The following is a 20,896-nucleotide window of genomic DNA, read 5'->3' on the forward strand; positions in this document are numbered from 1 at the left end:
CGAGCATAGTTCTGACTTTGATCTTGATTAAATATTATTAAACATAAATTTAACAGAATGCATTCTATGGCAACCCTTTAGAAACAAGGAAAGTTTTCTTGCTTAGCATCAATAGATAGAGTAAAAGTAATAGCTTATCTTGTTTCTGGTTAACTTACAACCATTCATCCTATAATTAAATGTTATTTTATATTGATTCTTGAGCATAAAATTTTAAACTATATTAACTTAAATTTAATTTACAAATTGCTTTAATTTCTTTTACTCAAACATAATGTGTATCAATTTAGCAGCATTATTCAATAGAAATTTAAAAAACATGGTAAATAGGATATTGCCTAAATGTTAGTCATATTTTCTTTTAAGTCTACTGATTTTCATAATTTTGTGGTAAGAGTGCTAAGATTTTTTACTTATAAATGCACTGGGATATTCATAATTGATCCCAGTGAATTTATATGTCAATAATCCTTGTTGAAATTTTTTAGTTTCTGGTTATTTTGGCAATTTGTTTCTTGATGAAATTTAATGAATACATGCATTTTTCAGTAAACATGTTTGTATATCTCCATTTAAACAACTCATTTCATTCTTTAACTTTTTCCATTGCTAAAAATGAATGTATATATATGATATATGCATGTGTATACATATAACATAATGTAGTCTACCTCTGTTTTAATAATGTATCCAGTTTTAGACAATATTTTCCTTAAAAGTCATGTCTTTTTTAATATTTTAAATACATTGGTATTTATAATTTTAAAGGAAGCCTTTTCATGCTACCTTTGGTAAAATAGTTTAACCTCTGATATATTACCTTAATGTAGGGTGGTATACTCTGTCTGTGTGTGTGTTTGTGTGTGTGTGTGTGTGTGTGTGTGTGTGTGTGTGTGTGTGTGTGTGTGTAAACACTGTATGTCTATGTCAAAGTCCTATGTTCTATGTTTGGAACATAGCATTATGACATTCAATCAGTATCTAGAATAAGATAAATTTGTGACAGAAATTTAAAGAATGAATTCATAATTTTTTTGTATTTGCCTTTAATGAAAGGTAATATGAAAAAATTATTGAGAAAATAAACTGTATCTTAGATGTAAATGTTATTTTGTCATCTTTTCTTTAGTAGGAATCTACTTATAATCCAATTTTGTTCATTATCTATATAACTATCTATACTTTGTATACAGTGCGACTCTTTTGGCATTCCTCGTTGAATTGCTGAAGAGTTCAGTGGCCATGCAAGAACAGATGCTGGGTGGAAAAGGCTTTCTAGTCATTGGTTACCTACTTGAAAAGGTAAGTAATGGTTTTTATTTTGCTACTTCAAAAATAATAGAAAACAAAACATTCTTAATTATTATTTTTCTATTCTCTCATGTCCAGAGTCAAATATTTTTTCTAGAGTCACATGTTTTACATGTTAGGCAATATAAAATAGATTTATTTAGAGTTATATGCTCTTAGAATTTTAGTTATTCAAAATTTTTGAGGAAGAGAATCTTAGAAATCTAATTCACAAAGGAATTTTCAGTCATTTACTTTATCTCATGTTTCATGTAGTGTGTTTTTTCCATCAAAGTATCCTATTATTTCCTGATAAAGCTTGACTAGTATTTAAAACATATTTTTGTTCAGATTCTATCCAAAATTCTTGTTTTAGTTTTGTCTCAACTATTAATTATAGAGTCAAATAAAAGGCTATAAATTTGTGAAATTTTCATTTTTTTTACTTGAGGTAAACACTGCAAGATAACTTTGTTCTCTAAATTATTACTGTGTTAATATATTCTTAATGCATAAATTTTTGCATTAAGCAACATGTACTTTAATTCCAAAAAGATTTTCTATCATTCCCGTTTTCCCTTTTTTCTGATCTTTCTATATAACTCTGGTATCAGTAATTATTACTTATACATGCCTCTTCATTTAAGTTTTACTTTGGTGAGAAAGTATTCACATGACTATTTTACAAATAGCTCTGCAGAGTAAAAGCAGTTATTGATTATCAAATTTAAAGAAGTCATAAAAAAACATAACCAGCAGGGCTTGGGTACATATGTTCCCTAATTTGGCAAATGATTTTCTTCAATTCTTTATTTACTATACTAGTAGTGAAGTATAAGAATTGTCTTTTATGTAACTATATCGATGAAAATGGAATCATAAATTGAGAATTCACTGAACAGTACTAAAGTGTTATTTCAGGGCACCTTAATTTTGATGAACACCACTTGCTCACCTTTTCTGTCAGGATGCTTTGGGAAATATTCCATTAGCTCCAAAGGCATACACCTAATAGTGTTTTATTTACTTGACTTCCCCACTACTTATACTTTGTATTTTTCCAAATTCCTATTTTAATTTTGTAAATTTTTTCATTCTTCCTCCCTTTTGAAGCAGATTGTATATCATGTTTTAATCTGGAAGTCAAGAACTGATTTATTAATTTTGCTTGCTATGGAAACATGTGTTATGCCAGTAATATAATTTCATAGACAACTACAATAAATATTAGTAGCTTCATTTTTGATAGTGTGTAAATAGATTACCCTAACTTCTTTGTAAAGTAAAATAGCTAACAATTGGACATTGATATGACCTATGATTTTCAAGAATTGGAAAATAAACCAAAAGATCTCAAGAGCATTGGTTTGAAAAGTTAAAGGCATTTCTGGTATTGGAAAGTATACTTCAATATTATTTAATAACATTTGTTTACATTGTAGCAATATTAATTAATAAATACTTTATCCTTTATTTACATTTAATCAATAGATTATCAATAATCAAAACAGTATGTAATTGTTTTATAGATATTTGTTAATAGAAGAAAAACAAATATCCATCAGCATGAAAATAATTAAATTTTGATCAGTGGAAAACCTAATCATGAATACCTAAAGTATATTAACCAAGTAGTTGAAGTAGTGGGTAAAGGAATCTGTTAGAAAAGATCTTAGAAAACTATAAGGCAATTTGCCTGTGAAAATAGACTATGAACTAGTATTTTATACAGTGAATTGTGTTAATCTCTAAATGGATGAGCTATCCAGATGTAAAAAGTATACTGTCATAAAATATTATTAAAAAAATTAGAAATAGGAATCATTCTTTTGAGTATTCATAGCCAAAGTGCAGGACAGAAGGAAGAATAGAAAACAAAATAAATAATTTTTATGTATAAATTTAAAAGCTATTGTAATAATATAATTAATGTAAATAGTATAAGAGGATAAGTTTTATAGTGTGGAAAAATCATTGCATTAAATTTGCCATCCCAAATATATAAGAAATTAAAGATATAAGACAAAAAGCCATTCCCAAACAAATCAGTGTTCAATATATACAGATTGTTTTAAAAAGAATTATAGGCTAACCACAGCCAAAATCACTAATCATCAGTTCCAAAATACTAACAAATGGATAATTGCAAATTCAAACAACTTTGATGTTTATTCTCATCAAAGAGAAAATTTTGGCAAAAGATTAAAGTAGTCAATGCAGTAAATAGGCTGTGGGAAGACAAACACATACATTGATAGTGAAAATGAATTAGTTCAACTTTTCTGCAAAGCAGTTTGTATTTATTGTGAGAAGTCACCAAACTTGTTAGTATCCTTTGGACCATCAATTCTACCATTGGTCATGTACTCCAAGGAGGTCTGTGTTAGAAGAAAGGACACATATAAAGCAAAATGTTTGTAGTTCATTTCTGTAAGATAGTCCTAGAAACAAAAATAATTACCCCACGACTGGGGAGTGACCAAAGAATTTTTGTATAAAAAACATGATAGAATACTTTGCATGTTAAAAAAATGAGTCTGAGAAATTCAGAGAAACATGGTCAATTTTCATGAACCGCTGCAAAGAAGAAAATTAACAAATTGCTGTCAAGACATTTTTGTTCTGGCTCATACTGGTATACTTTTTTAAATACAGAAATGTAAGTTTAATTTTTTTTTACTTGTTAAATATTTTCTTGGTTCCAGCAATTGAAGACATTTTTTGAATCTTGAATTTAGTCATATTATCTTCTTTCTGATGGACTTTGTTTCTCTTTTCCTTCTTTATTTATCAGAAGCACATCTCTTTATGAAATTTAAAGATAAGCATATTTAAAATGGTATTGAAACAAATTTTAAAGCCAAAAACAAAACAAAAAACTTCAAAATTGTGACCATTTTTAGGCCTTTTATCATTCTTCCTCAATTTAAGAGAATTATCCAGTGACAAAATGAATCAACTAATTCATCTACTTATCTTTGTGTCAAAAACTTCCTATTAATTTATTCTTACCATGGAAATCCTTCTACCTTTTCTTCTATAGGCAAAAAATTTCTTTTTTCCCAGTCCAGAAGGTTAATATTGTGCTAATATCTTTTCTTTTTAACCATTGCCCTACCTCCATTTTAAATTCAGTTTCAGTTCTTCAGAGAGTGGTTTTCCTTGCCCTGATGTCACATAGAACCACCAGGAAACTGTTGACATTAAAGAGATAGGCCTTTGTTTTGGGGGAGAATCTTGGGGCACTGAGATATTTCACGAAAACAGTCCAGACCACTATCCCCTATTCCATTTTGGACTAGGCTCCTCATTGTCCATATAGACACTCTTCTATACACACACAGAGGACCAGCACTATGGCTGTTCCTCCATCTGCTTATCATAATTTGGACAATAGACTTTCTTCATCTAATTGATTTTACCTTTGTGTATAGATAGACCAAACTCTATTGTGGGATCACAGATTTCACTAGGAAGCTTTGCAGTGGTCCAGGATATAATCGATTCTAGCCCAGGTTCTCATTTGAAAAAAGGAATATATGGAGACATTACTTTTTAATAGCAAATCTCCTTTATATTCAGATTCTGTGTTGGACAGCCTATGTGAAAATAGCAGATGTCTTTGTGAGCATGTCTATATTCTGTGGCTCAATTAAGTTCTTTTGTTATGCCTTTTATAAAATCTTATTTTTATTAGCAAATTAGTGAAAAACAACTTCCAAAATTCAGCTAAAATTTCACTGTCTTTAAGAAGCCATTCTCAATTCTTTTTAATCTTAATGTCTTCTGATATTATCTACAGTTAATCCCTTATATATCTAGTTATTTACCTTTTATTTCCCCCATTAGAATGAGACCTTTTTTGCCTTTCTTTGTATCCTTACTGCTTAGTATTATTCTGGGCACATAGTAGGCACTGTTGATTTGGGTTTCTTTATTCAATAATTCTTTCAGCAAATAATTATCTAATACCAATATGTTCCAGGTACTGTGCTAAGCACTGCTAAGAAGCAAAAGACAGTCCTTGTCCTCAAGGAGCTTTTAGTCCAGTGGAAGAGACAACATTCAAACAAGTATACAAAGCTATCTTTAAGATATAGTTAAAATAATTTAGAGGGAAAGCAGTGGAATTTGGAATTAAGAGGAAGACTTTCTATAGAAGGTCACTTGTAAAGGCAACATTTTACTTTTTTTATCTTCAGGAAGCCAATTGTAAACTAATAAACATGTAGATTGTGTATGTAACACACTTTTCTGTCAATAGCAGACTGAATATGTGATCTACTGTAGAATATAATTTGTAGAAGCCTTTCTGTTCCTTTCTATTACTTTCTTTAAGCATGAATGTATAGATCATTAATATAAAAATTTGGTCAAGATAGGAAATTGGGCATATATAGTTTACAAAGTATTGTTAGTATTTTTTTTTGTTGTTGTTGTTGTTTTTGGTTTTTTTTTTTGTAAAGGGAAGGGTCCAGGTTTTTTCCCAAGCATTTGATACTATTTTCTTTCAGATACTTTGATGATATGTCCCTTACTTAACAGCCTCAAATTTTTGTTACCTTTTAGCATATGCCTCGTGTGTACGTACTTGGTTTTGGTCAGCCATTCCTCTCTTATTAATAAGCGCTATTTCTATTTTCTCATGCAGGTCTTCAGGGTCCAAGTCTATTGTTTTCCCTGGCATTGATATAGTAAAGCATGTTCATCATAAGTCTTTACATATTTCTCCTATTTTTTTAGTCTATTTTTTTCAGTTTAATCTTTCGATGCCCAGAGTTTAAATTCTAAATTTGTATTGTCTTTAGTTTCCATATCTGTGTAATCTTTAAGAAGATAAAATATTTGCTGGCTGAGGTGCTTTCCATACTCCTCGGTTATATTAACTTCCTTATAGAAAGGTATATTTGTTGAGATGTGCCTTTTTACCCATTTTTCTGCATAAGCATATTGTTTGCATAGGTCAGGTAGAACTACTTTTATTAATCCTTTTCTGTATTGATTTTTTTTTCCTTAGTAAGTTGATGACACATAGGCCATGGATCCAGAAATGTTGAACACATCATTTAACACTCATTTCATATTCGTTAAATGTATAATAAATTTCATTTGAAAATGTTATTTGGTACATCATCTACCTTTTCAAAGAAAGTATTCTTGATTTAATTGCCATCTTTATACTACTGATTGTCAAATCTACCTTTCCTGCCCTCTTGCCTCTCCTGATCTACAATTTTGCTTCTCCAACTGCCTTTCAGACATCTTGAAATAGATGTCCAATAGACATCTTAAACTCAATATATCCAGAACTGAATTCTTGATCTTACCTCCTAAACTCCACCTACCCCTACCTTTGTTTCACTAATATCTAGCCCTTATCAAGGCTTATTGATTTATCTTTTGCCATAACCCCTGAATATGCCTCTATCTCTATTTTGACACTGCTGCCAAATCTAACAGCTTGATTAATGAAATGGTTTCCTGATGGGTCTGCCTGCCTCAAATCTCTCCCCATTCTAATCCATTCTCCATCTACCACTAAAGTGATTTGTCTAAAATGAAGATTGGATTATGTTGCCCTCCAAATTCATAAATTCAAGTGACTTCCAGTTGTCTCAAGAAACAAATGCAGAATATTCTATTTGGCCTTCAAACTCTGTCTTAACCTAGGCTCCTCCTTCCTTTCCAGGCTTATTACCCCTTATTCCAAAACATGTACTTTTCACTCCAGTGACACTGCCTCTTGGGTATTGCATGAACAAAACATTCTCTAAGGTCCTGGCATTCTTTCTGACTTCCTACATGCCTGGAATGATCTCCCACCTCCACCCTGACTATCGACCTCCCTGGATTCCTTTATGTCCCAACTAAAATCCTACCACCTATAAGAAGACTTCCCCACATTTCCTATTTATTTTTTATATGGCTTCATTTGTATCTATTTATTTCTATGATTTCTCTTATATTGTAAGTTCCATGAGAACAGGTACTATCTTTTTCCTCTTTTTGTATTCCCAATACTTAGCACAGTCCTTTGCACATAGTAGGTGCTTCATAAATGTTTACTGAATCAAAATGATTTAATGTATAGACGTGCTGCTTCCATATGGTCTATAAGTCTTTGACTTCTCTTGTTTCTTATTCCTTCACCATGTTTTCCAGTATATGTATACATATTTGCTCTCCTCCCTTATACCTGTTTTTCTTTGTAGTCACTAAGTATTAAGGTAGATGTTAACTTAATCAGAGAAACCCAAATTTAAGAAGACTCTTTTAGTCACAAAATATTTTTCTACCACTTTGTTCTCTAGGCTGAAAATGGAATTATATATTTTTTGCCTTTCTTATTTCATGTTTTTAAAGTGATACTGAGTGTATTAAGTATATAATGAATTTATTTATCCAAAATTATCTCTAGCAATCATTATGATATAAACTGCCTCAAAAATAACTTTTTTTAGGATTCTAACATCTTCTATAATTGGAAAGAATACTTTAAAAAGCAGACTAAATTTTTAAAAATGGACCCTATTACAGAGCATAAGGCTTATGAAAATAAATAAACCCAAATTTATTATTGTATGACCAAAATCATATTCTTTTACAATGTCCAACATTTTCCATTGTGATATTCTGAAAAGAAACTTAATTCTAATAAGAGTTTTATTTGTTTAGTCATCCAGGGTTCATATAACCAGAGCTGTTCTGGAACAGTTTTTGTCCTTTGCAAAGTATCTTGATGGTTTATCTCATGGAGCACCGTTACTGAAGCAGCTTTGTGATCACATTCTTTTCAACCCAGCTATCTGGATACATACCCCTGCAAAGGTATGGATCAGAATTACTCACTATAAAACATCAAAATGAAAATACTAATAACTTTAAATTTTTAAATTATGAAGTTAAATGATGTTTGGTTTTTGTTTTTTGGAATAGTAATTTTTAGCTTTTAGGATTGAAGGCTTTTGTTTTTCTCTGAACCTGTGATTTCCATGTTTATAATAACGTGTAAAATCTGAATTTACTGATGCAGTTAGGCAATACCTCTGCTGGTTCTGTTCACCGCCCTTTGAATATATGTTTGCCAATAGAGTCTTAGAGAGTTGCCTAAGAGCACTGAAAGATCAAATTGTTTGACCCCTAATATATACCTAAGATGTTTGAGAGACAAGATTGGAACCAGATATTGCAGACAACAAAGAAAATCCTCTACTCACTAAGGCATGCTTTCTTTCAAGAAGGAATATTCTGTAGGACTTTTTAAAAAATCTTGTCTCATTTATTGAAGAAAAAAGGAGATCTTTTCTTTTTTTTTTCATATTTTGAGCTTCTTTAGTTTAAGAGAAAATATATTTAGGCTTGCATGTATTAGTATAAAGAGCACTGAACTTAAAATCTTCTGCTATTTGCTAGATTCCTATGTGGAGATGTAGGTTTTAACCTCAGCTCTGCTGATATCAGCTGACAAATCTGTTGTTGCCATAGGCAAATTATTTAACTTTTCTGAACTTTACTTTCCATATCTGTAAAATGGTGTATATTTATAGAGACTAACTTATGAAGAGCAAGGAATTTTAACAGATAGAGAACTGTCCTCATAGTCAGGAAAACCTGAGTTTAAGTATTGCCATTAGGAGAGTTTTAAAAAAAAGCATAAAAAAACAACCAAAACAAAAATACTCCAGCCACCAAACCATTAATAGCAGCACTGTAAGGAAAATGAATTGTAAGTTCAAAAATACTGTATCAACTTGAGGAGGAAATAAAGAGAAGGTGATAGTAGCAGTAATAATTGTGGTAGTATTCTTTGAGGAAGATAGAGTAATATATAAAACTATTTTGTGGTTTAAATAGGATTTTCATATGCAACTTAGGGACTTAATAAGTATAAGTTATTTATGATAGTGGAAATTTCATAATATTTTATATTGCCTTAGAGTTTCTGAGATAAAACATTTTAAAAATGAAACTAAAATTCATAACATTTGTATGTTTATAAATTACTCTATTTTTCAGTTTTAGAAACATTTTTTTAAATGTCTGTATGTGAGGCATTGATATGGGCTCTGAAGATACTTTAAAATTTTTAAGGAGCTGTCCTCATAGTAGTTCTGTGTGACAAACCTTCACCATCTGCTTTACAAATGAAGTAGCTGAGGTCCAGAGATACATTGTTTTATTACATGCAAGTCATTGATCTAAGAATTGTAGCTAATCTTGCAACTGGTGCTTTATGTTCTCCTGCATATCAAGTAATTTGTGTGCCCAACAATGTGTCCTATTAGGAGAAAAAGATGTATTTAGGCATTGCCAGAGTTTACTAGTCTAAGTGCTTGTTCCTTATCTTAAAATTTTATGTTAGCCTTTTATTATATATATTCATTTTTATTCATATAGATTATAACACATTATTTTACTATTTACTTAAATATTTCAATAAACAGTTTATTTTTAGCACAAATATTGGCTTGTTCAAATGTTAAAAAATTAGGTTAAGTAAGACATACTAAAATATTTTTAAAAAGCAACATACTCTGAATACACCTGAATATCTGAAAACCCTTAAATCAGGAGGGTGAGTTAGATGGTCTTTGAGGGTTTCTTTCAACTCTGGAGCCCCATTCATTCTGTCTTCTCCAGCAGATTATCCCCTCTATCATATTTACTCTGTCACTTATCCTGTCTACTGATTCGTTTCCTTATTGACTACAAACATGCCTGTGTCTCATCTTCTAGGAACTCACTTAATCTTCCCATCCCTGCTGACTATCATCCCATATCTTGCCTCAATTTATCATTAAAATTCCTTGGGAAGGCCGTCTTCAGCAAATGCTTCTGCACTTTTTCTTCTAACTCTCCTCTTTATTCAACTGAAACTGATCTTTCCAAAATTACCCATGATCTCTTAATTGTCACAACTAATGAATGATCTTTTTTCAATCCTCTGAAGTTTGTGACACTGTCTTTTCACTCTCTTCTTGATATCCCTTCTATAGCTTTTTACAATGTTTCTCTTTCCTGGTTTTCCTCCTCTCAGTCTGACTACTCCTTCTCAGTTATTTAAATGAGTGTCCCATACGGCTTTCTTTTGAAGCCACTTCATTTCTCCTTTATTATTTGTTGATATTATTAGGCCTCATTGATTCATTTATGTTTCTTGCTGATTCTCAAATCTCTATCCTAATCCCTCTACTGATCCTCAGACTTATCTCCAATTGCATTTTGGACATTTTGAACTGGATATACTGTAGGCATCTTAAGCACATGTTCAAAACTGAATTTTGTTCCCCAAACCTTCTTGTCTTCCTAAATTCTCTATTACTGTCTACAGCAGTGCCATCCTCTCAGTCCCACTGATTTGCTACTTATTTGTCATCCTTGACTCCTTACTATCAGTCATTCCTCATATCTATTCTGTTTCCAAGACCTGTTAATGCCACCTTTTGTATTCCCTTCTTCCCTCTAACACTGCTATTGCATTGTTGAAGGTTCTGATTTCTTCCCTTAACTGCCTGCTAATTTGTTTGCCTGCTTCAGGTTGATCCCCATGCCTACCTTTCTTCCTTACCCTAAAATGTAAGTCTAACCATTTCACAAATCTCCCCTTTCCTGTCCCCAGCAAGTATATTAAAGCCACTCCAGTGACTAACACTTCCAATGAAATTGAAAATCCTCTGTTTGGCTTCTAAAGTCCTTCATAACCTGTCTCTTTTACTTAATTTTGAGTCTTACATCTCATGCTCTCTGTGATCCAGTGCTACTGACCAAGCATTTCCTTAGCGAGACATTCTATCTCAGGATTCAGGGTATATTCATTAGCCAAATCTAATGAATGGAATTCTCTATCTCCTCTTCTTGACTTCCCTGATTTCCTTCAAGTTCTAGATAAGATTTCAACTCCTACTAGATTTTTTTCCCATTAATATATTCCATCTTTTCATTATTTCCATTTTATCCTGTATATAACATGTTTGTATATAGATGTTTCCCTGTTGCCTGATCCAATAGACAGAGCTTGAGAACAAAGACTGCCTGGAACTTATTGGATTCTTAATAAATGTTTATAACTGGGTGAATCTGTGGTCCTAAATAACAAAAGTATACTCGTTTAAATGTATCATAGAACTGTTTATCAAAACTATTTGGTACTAATTAAAAAACAGAGAGCTTCATTCAGGAAGCAGAGTTAAAAACCAATCATATAAAAAGTCAGTTTTCCCTAAATGTATAGAAAATAAAAATGAGGGATTGATTTACTAATTAGAAAAATATACTCTGGAAAATAGAGTAGTAGTATAGGGGGGAGAATGAATTTAGATTTTCATTGTATACTGTATAAGCTCCTAATTCTCAAGGAGCAAATAAAACAAAAATACAATTTCAGAAGAAACTCATTAGTATTAGTAGTCATTGAAAATATACTCCTCCTTATTATTGAATAAATACATATTTAAAATAGTATTGTAGTACCACTTCTAGTACTCTACTTGGCAAATAACTAAAGGAACTAAATTTAATATTTATGAACTGGGAAATAATAGAATCCTTTAGAAAGCAATCTGGGTATAAATAGCAAAAATAACAAAATTAGTCATTCTTTTTTACCAATAATTCTTTTGTTGGAAATATGCCCCCGTGTAGCTGCTGAGGGAAGATAAAGGGATAAATCTTTTCAAAGATCGTTATATTAGTATTATTATTGCTATATTGGTATTATTTTTAATAATTAATAATCCTGGGGAAAATAAAAATTTCCATTTAGTAGAATGTTCAAATGAATTATAGCAGATCAAAGTAATTAAATAATAAAATGTGATTAAGGCAAACATATGACATATAAATTTGAAAAATAATTATGAATAGCAGTTTTTTTTGGCAGAATCAAAGCTGAGTATAAAGATCCTATTAAAGGAAAAATGAATATCCAAATATTTTGTAATAGATTTATGGAAATACCTTTATATTGTGTTCAAATTTATTTAAATTTTAATATTTAAAATGTCTAAATGTAAAATAAAATTATATTTTAAGAACTAGTTATTCTTATTCTTTCAGCTCCTTTAATTCTAAGGCATTAATATTATTTGTTATTTATTAGGTTCAACTTTCTTTGTATACCTATTTATCTGCTGAATTTATTGGAACTGCTACCATCTACACTACGATACGCAGAGTTGGAACAGTATTACAGCTAATGCACACACTGAAATATTATTATTGGGTTATTAATCCTGCTGATAGCAGTGGCATTTCTCCTAAAGGATTAGGTAAGTACAATATTGTAACATTTATGTTTTATTTGTATAATATTTATGTATTAAATGTTATCACATTTTATAGATTTATACTTCCTTTAAAAAACACAGTATAGATGAATGCTTTGTTGAATGAAGAAATGGCCTACTGAGAATTGTGTACAGTGACGAGGTCAATTTTTTGTATATATAGAATGAAATAGGTGGTAATACTGGACAGAGCACTGTATTAGGAAGACTCAAGTCTATAAAGTGTTTCAGACACTAAGTGTACATGGCCAGAGCAAATCAACTTAAACTTTGAATGTCTTTGTCTATAAAGCAAGGATAATTTTAGCAGCTACCTTTCAGGGTTGCTGTGTTGATAAAATGAAATAATATTGTAAATAACTTTGCAAACCTAAAAGGGCATATAAGTGTTACCTGTTGTTATATCATTCCATCTTCTTCCCAAAACTTCCCCTTCCTCAGCCCACCCCTCACTTATGTAGGAAAAAAGTTTTTTTTCAGCATTCATTCAGATTAATTATTCTGCTAAGTATATTTTAGTGTTTGGATTTTCAAGCATTTGCTTTTTAAAAATATGTCTATTATAATATACTAATGTAAAAATTCTAAAGGATTAAGTTTTAGGATATTAATTGACCTGCAGAGTTTATTCTGTGTTATAGTCTCTATTTTAGAGGTGCCACTACAAATTTCACTAGTCATTCTTATTTCCCTTGCTTTTGATGAGAGGTAGTGTTACATCATGATTAGAGTCAAGAATCAGTTTAATCAATAGTCATCAAATACCTGCTTTCACTAGGAACTAGGGTTTGAAATATAACACAATGAGACAGTCTCTTCTCTTTTTTTTTCTTTTTAAATATATTTTATTTGATCATTTCCAAGCATTATTCATTAAAGACATAGATCATTTTCTTTTCCTCCCCACCACTCCCCATAGCCGACCCGTAGATCCACTGGGCATTACATGTTTTCTTGATTTGAACCCATTGCTTTGTTGATAATATTTGCATTAGAGTGTTCATGTAGAGTCTATCCTCTGTCATGTCCCCTCAGCCGCTGTATTCAGGCAGTTGCTTTTCCTCGGTGTTTCCACTCCCATAGTTTATCCTTTGCTTATGAATAGTGTTTTTTTCTGCTAGATACCTGCAAATTGTTCAGGGACATTACACCGCCACTAATGGAGAAGTCCATTACATTCGATTATACTACAGTGTATTAGTCTCTGTGTACAATGTTCTCCTGGTTCTGCTCCTCTCGCTCTGCATCACTTCCTGGAGGTTGTTCCAGTCTCCATGGAACTCCTCCACTTTATTATTCCTTTTAGCACAATAGTATTCCATCACCAACATATACCACAATTTGCTCAGCCAATTGATGGGCATCCCCTCATTTTCCAGTTTTTGGCCACCACAAAGAGCGCAGCTATGAATATTTTTGTACAAGTCTTTTTGTCCATTATCTCTTTGGGGTACAGACCCAGCAGTGCAATGGCTGGATCAAAGGGTAGATATTCTTTTGTCGCCCTTTGGGCATAGTTCCAAATTGCCCTCCAGAATTGTTGGATCAGTTCACAACTCCACCAGCAATGAATTAAGAGACAGTCTCTTCTCTTAAGGACTTTTCACTCTATTGAGAGAGTTACCATGTATGAATACTTGTTCTGAAACAAATAGAACTTAGTGTAAGGTAGTTAGGGAGAGAGTACAAAAGAAGTTGGGGGGAGGGTAATCAGGAATGACTTTGTGTAGAAGGTGTTAATTGGGTTGCATTTTGAAAGAAGAGAAGGATTCTTTGAGGATGAGTAAGGAGGAAATGTAGGCATAAGGGGATGGTTGATGAAAAGGCACAGAGACAGGAAAATGAATACTGGGTGTGAGGAACAGAAATAACATCAATTTGGTTGGACCATAGAGTGAGAGAAGAGGAGAGATATCTAATGAAGTTGAGATTAGGATTAAGTTGTGAACAGCTTTTAAAACTCAAAATGGAGTTTATATTTTATTCTGTCAAGACTAATTTTTTGCTTATATGTTTGATGGACTTCTTTGACAGTCTGATGATGCTTATGGACTCCTTCTTAGTCTATTAATTTAAAAAAATTGAAGACAATTCTTAATTTCATTTAGATATTAGTGAAAATAAATATATATATTTCCCCATCCAAGTTCACAGATTTCCACCCCCCATGGTTTCTCAATAGAACTTTTGGGGAGGTCTGTGAACCCTACATTAAGAACTCCCTTGGAGACATTAGGAATCCCCTGAAGTTTATAATGTAGAGTGGTTGGATCTGTTCTTAAGGAATTTCACTCTGGTCTGCTTGATAGATTGGAATGGGGAAATCACTGATAGAAAAATACAGTTAGGTGACCTAGCCTAGGCAAGAGCCACAATTCAGATGATAGCTTTGAAGTTTTAGACCTGAAAGAGTTATGCAGGTAGAAATTTCAAGATTTGGCAACTTATTGGTTAAGGTAGAGTAAAAAGTCAAGCTTAATAACAAAATTACAAATCTAGGAGGTTAGAAGAATAACTGTTTATATGAAAGAAATAGGGAAGTTTTGAAAAGAGGTAAATCTGAGTGGAAGTCCAGTAATGGATATATTCAGATATGTCCTGGTTGCCATCTAATAGGTAGTTGCCAGTGCACAACTAAACCCTAGGGAAGAAGCCAGTGGTGGATATGTAGGTCTATGGGCCATTGACAAAAAAGGCAATGATTAAACTTGTAGAAATTGATGCAGCCATTAAGAGAGTATATACATATAGCGGAGAAGAATAGCATTGTGGGGGAACATTCATCCACATTTAGATAAAGTAATATGGATTCTGAACCAGGAAAGGAGGCTGAGGAGGACTAGTCAGTCAAGTGGGACGATAACCAGGATAGAACAAGGTAATTAAAATTCAGAGAAAATTGTTGTCAACAATAACCAAAACTGGAAAAGTCAAGAAAGAATGAAGATTAAGAAAAGAACATCAGAGTTGCCAATTACAAGAAAACTAACTTTGGAAAGAGTCATTTCAGTTTTTGAATAATTGTGTTGGAGACAGATTGCAAAGGGTCAATTGAGTATAGAATAGAAAGTGGGAACAATAAAAATACAAAATTTTTAGGTGTGTATCTGAAGAAGGTAGAAGATATATTGGATGATTGAGGGAATATCGAAGGTTTTTTAAAGAATGAGAAGGATTTCAAAATGTTTAATAATAAATTAATATATGTATTATGTATGTCTATATATAAACATATATGCAATATATGTATGGAAGTCAAAGATTAAAAAGGAAGAAGGGATGGTATAGAAGTAATCTGCTAAGAATATATGAGGACATGAGATTAATAGCACATATAATGGGGTTGACCTTGGAAGGAGAAGGGCAATCTCATTTATCCATGACTAAAGGAAATGAGGAGAAAATTCAAGGATAATGTAAAGGAGTTTTGAAACGAAAAGTGGTAGCTTAGAATTAATAGCCTGATTTTTCTCAGGTAAGAAATTATATGTTCCCAGCAGAGTGGGTCCAGGCAAGTGGAAATATGAGAGTTTTGAGGAGAGAAAAGTAAGTTCAGAAAAACTTCTGTGAGAGTTGACATAAGGAATCATTTGGGGAAGAATAAAAGAATTTTTATTGCACTAAGGGTCTCAGTTGAGGTTGTATATAAATTTATAGTATATCCAGTTAGTATGATTATTTGACTTCTTACAGCTCTGTTCAGTAGCACAAGTAGGATCAGAGGAGGTGAATAATAGAAATCATCCAATCCACTAGATGTCAGTAGGGCAAGAGATTTCAGAATGGAGAACAGTGGGGATTTTAATTCAATTTGGTTGACATTGGGAAGGGAGGAAACTGAGATCAGAGAAAGACTATTGGAAAGATATGATCATCCTTAATGTTTGACTGACGTGGAGTAGAGGAGTCAGTTATGGAATTTGAGGGCATAGAAAAACAGGGAAGTTCTTGGAACAGACCCCCATCACCTCCCATTTGGTGTATTGCAATAGCTTTCTTTTTGGTTACCCTACCTCAAAGCTTGTCTCTTACCTCTCATCCATTCAACAAATTCCAATGGTTCCCTGTTGTTTCTTAGATAAAATATAAAAGTATTTATAATTTCACAACCTCTTACTTTAAAAGTTATACCATATGCTCCTTCTTGTAGTCTATGATCCAGAGACTGATCTCTTTCCTTTTTTTTGCATGAGACTCACCATTTCCTGAAACTTTGCATTTTCCTTGGCTGTTCTCTAAAGTCCTAGTGCTTTCCTTTCTCCCTACTTCCTGGCTTCCTTCAAGTTTCAGCTAATATCCAAATTTTTCAAAGTCTCTCAGTTCTTATGTTAGTGCTTTCCTTTATATTTCTGATTTATTTTGTTTTTGGACATGAATGAATAAAATGAAATATTAAGCACTTTTACAATCAATCCTCATTGAAACTCTCCATGACACTTTCCTTCTCTAGGAAATTCATACTCAAGAAATCTCATTATCTTGCAGTATTGAATTTATTTGGTACTCACATCTCAACAAAACTCTTTGCCCCCGATTGGACCCTTTTATTTTAGGTTCAGGTTGTGGACTCCAGGGCCCTTATTAAAAGCTAGGCCTCAAAACAGTTTTCTTCTGATTATACCCTAGCTATATTGCTTTTAGATTTCTTCTTATCATACCTTGGCCTCCAGTGTGTGAAATCCCTCTCCTGCCCCCATTCTCCCTGCTTTTTCCTCTTTCTTTTTTTCTGTTATTTTTCCTCATTAGAGTTTAAGTTCCTTGAGGACAAAGTCTGCCTTTATTTTGATTTGTGTCCTCAACCCTTAACAGTAGCTGGCAAATAATAGAAACTTAAATGCTTGTTGACACATAGTAGGCATTTAAATGTTTTTTGTCTCATTGACTTAGTTAGGATATTGTAGGGATCATCAACATGTATTTTGTTGAAGGCCTATAGAATAAAGAAAAGAATTGAGGAAAAGGAGGAGGAGGAGGAGGATATCAGGAGCTGAACTCCTTGAATGATCTGAAGTTTGATAGATAGTAGCTATAATGATACATATATGATGAAAAATATGGGAGAGTGAACTTAAAGAAGGAAAAATTATTAAATAATGGTGGGAAAGGGAGAGCCTGGAAGTGACAATTAGTAGCAAAGAATTTTCCAAATCCTGCTCCAAGACCAATGTAAGTGAGTGTACCACCAGTATGGGAGAAGATGGACGAAGATTTGATTTCCTCTATGGGAAGTCAGCTCTTAACGCCAGCCAATAGACAGAATGAGTTGTAGCGAAAAGATCCAGAATTAATGGAAGTTTATTAGTTTTGGAGTTGAAATTCTAGAGGGGCACAGTAGATTGGGTAGGCATTGTTAGATTAGAGAAGGATGGAGCCAAAAGTACAGGGATGGGGTTTGAGGATAGTTTATTTGTAGGTTGATGGTGATTAAAGAGTAATCATTCAGCTATTATGTATCAAAGGAAAGATAGGAACCCAGGTCTTTTCAGCTCCAAGGATAGCACACTACCATACAAACCTTGAAATGCTAAATTTATAGCAGCTATTATTCTCACCAGTAAGTTTGGGCTATAATTAATATCACCAATGAATGAACCTTATTCATTGCAAATGGATAGTGAGAAATTTCCCATGAAATATGAGGCTACAATCCTCTTTGTCAGGTATGTACTTCATCTCTGGTTCTCAACTATTTTGATTAATAGCACTGACCAGAGTTCTAAAGATTTTCAGTTATCTTTCATAATATCATTATATAAATTGCTTTCCTCATTTTGTGGACTTCATTATGAGTATATGTTTTTTAATAGAGTCTTAACCAGTTTCTTCTTTAACTTCCCCTTTTTTCATTTTTATGGCATAATAATACCCCATTACATTCATATATCATAATTATTTTTAGTCATTTCCTTACAGAAGGAATGCCTTTAGGTTTTTTTGCCTCCCTAAAAAACTTATAAAAAATTTCATACAAATAAATATTTTTCTTTGATTTCTTTGGATACATGCCAAGTACTATTATTATTGTCAAATGACCATATATGAGTCAAAATGAGTCAAAATAACCATAGTTGCAAATTGCTTTTCAGATTGGTTAGATCAATTCACAATTCCACCAGTAGTGAATTAGTGTGCCTTGTTTCCCCACAATTTCTAAGAACAAATTTTCATTTTCATTTTTTTGTCATCTTTACCAGTCAGTTGTATGAGATGAATTTTCAGGGTGCTTTAATGTATATTTAATTTTTAGTGATTTGTAGAATTTTTTACAACTATTGATAGCATAAATTTCTTTATTAGAAAACTTCCCATTTATTTCTTCAAATGCTTTACTTTGGTAAATAATTCTTACTTATTTTGGAAATGAGACCTTTAGCAAAGGGTTCTGCAAACATTTTTTTCCTAGTTATCTGTTTCTTTTCTAATTTTAACTTTTGGTTTTAGTCAAGCCAAAAGTTTTAGCTTCATATATTCAAAACTGTCCATTCTGACTTATGATTTTCGCTCATCTTTTGTTTTGTTATGAACTCTTCCCCCAGTTGTAGATCAGAAAAATAATCCTCCAATTTACTTATATTACTTTATATTTCTATGTTATTCTTTTCATTTGGAATTTACCTTGGTATATAGCAGTGATGGCAAACCTATGGAACACAAGATACTGTCCTCTTCTCTCTGCCTGTCCCCCCTTCTTTCCCCTCACCCTGAGTTTGCTACTAGAAAGACAGAGGGACTTAGGCAGAACTGCTCCCTTCCCCTTTTCCACTGTGCCTGATGACATTTTTTTTTTACATCACCTGCCCCTCTGCCTAGCAGCCTAATGGGAACTCATCCTCCCTCCCTGTATAGGGTATGGGGTGGGATGGGGCATGACATGTGAACTCTGGGGGTCAGGGGGGAGAGGCATAGCACGTGCTCTCTAAAATGTTCATCATCACTGGTATATAGTATAAGTTGTTGGCCTAAAACTAATTTCTGCAAGACTACTTTCCAGTTTTTTTAACACTTTGTATCATGCATAAAGTTCTTATGTAGTAGCTAGGTTGTTTTTATTTAATATTAGACTTTTGTGTGTTATGTGACTAATACTTTCCATTGCTGGACCCCTTTTTATTTAGATCTCATTTGTAGGATTACTATGTTGTAGTAGAGTTTGAGATCTGATACAACTAAGACCCATTCTTTCTAATTTTTTCAACATTTCTCTAAATATTCTCAACATTTTTCCCTCCTGCAGAATTTCTCCTACTACTATCAAAAATAATCCTTTGGTGGTTTGATTAATGTGATACTATCTAAATAAATTAATTTAGCTAGTTTAATCATTTTTATTATATTATCAGAACTTCATCATCAGCAATGAAAATTTCTTATTATTTATGACTATATTTCTGAAAATATTGTTTTGTAATTGTATTCACATATTTCATGGATATGTCTTGGCAGAAAGATTCAATGGTATTTTATTCTATAGTTATTTTTATAATTTTTATAATGAAGATATTTTATTTTTACCAATTATATTTAATAATAAATTTACATATAAGTTTTCTAAACTTTTATGATCCAAATTGGCTCTCTCCTTCCCTTCCCTCCCTGCTCCCAGGGCTGGCAGACAATTAAATCTGGGTTGGACAGGTATTATCCTGCAAAACACATTTTTGTAAGAGAATAAATATAAAACCAAAAACCCAACTAAATGAGTAAAAAAATGCATGCTTTGATATGCATTCTGACTCCAACAATTCTTTATCTGGAGGCAAATACCTTTCTTTGTCATAAGCCCTTCAGAATTGTCTTGGATTATTGTATTGCTTAGAGTAGATAAGTCTATCAGAGTAGATCATTCCACAATATTGTTGTTACTGTATACAATATCCCCCTAGTTCTGCTTATTTCACTCTGCATAAGTTCACATAGGTCTTTCCAATTCTTTTTGAAACTATCCTGTTCTTCATTTCTTACAGCACAATATCATTCCGTCACCATCATATAGAACAATTTATTCAGACATTCCCCAATTGATGATAATCTTCTCAATTCCCAATTCTTTTCCACCATAAAAAGAACAGCTATAAATATTTTTGTACAAGTAGATTCTCCCACCAGACCCTCTTTTTAAAATATCTTTGGCATCCAGACTCAGTTGTGGTATTACTGAATTAAAGAGTATGTACTGTTTTATAACCCTTTGCGCATAGTTCCAAATTGCCCTCCAGAATGATTGGATTGGTTCACAACTCCACTAGCAATGCATTAGTGTCCCAATTTTGCCACATCCTCTTCAACATTTATTATTTCCATTTACTGTCATGTTAACTAAT

General features: G+C 32.3%; 1 protein-coding gene across 9 annotated transcripts in view; it reads left to right on the top strand.

The window, feature by feature from the left end:
- Window positions 1-20,896, top strand: part of NBEA (neurobeachin) — an 829,579-nt gene that overhangs the window by 179,859 nt on the left and 628,824 nt on the right. For all 9 annotated transcript variants that reach the window (XM_056794740.1, XM_056794741.1, XM_056794743.1 and 6 more), the window contains 3 exons: window positions 1,194-1,302; window positions 7,966-8,118; window positions 12,389-12,557. In XM_056794740.1, the coding sequence (XP_056650718.1) occupies window positions 1,194-1,302; window positions 7,966-8,118; window positions 12,389-12,557 (431 nt within the window). The remainder of the gene's footprint in view (window positions 1-1,193; window positions 1,303-7,965; window positions 8,119-12,388; window positions 12,558-20,896) is intronic.

This window comes from Monodelphis domestica, chromosome 4 (assembly GCF_027887165.1).
Source record: "Monodelphis domestica isolate mMonDom1 chromosome 4, mMonDom1.pri, whole genome shotgun sequence".
Lineage (NCBI taxonomy): Eukaryota > Metazoa > Chordata > Mammalia > Didelphimorphia > Didelphidae > Monodelphis > Monodelphis domestica.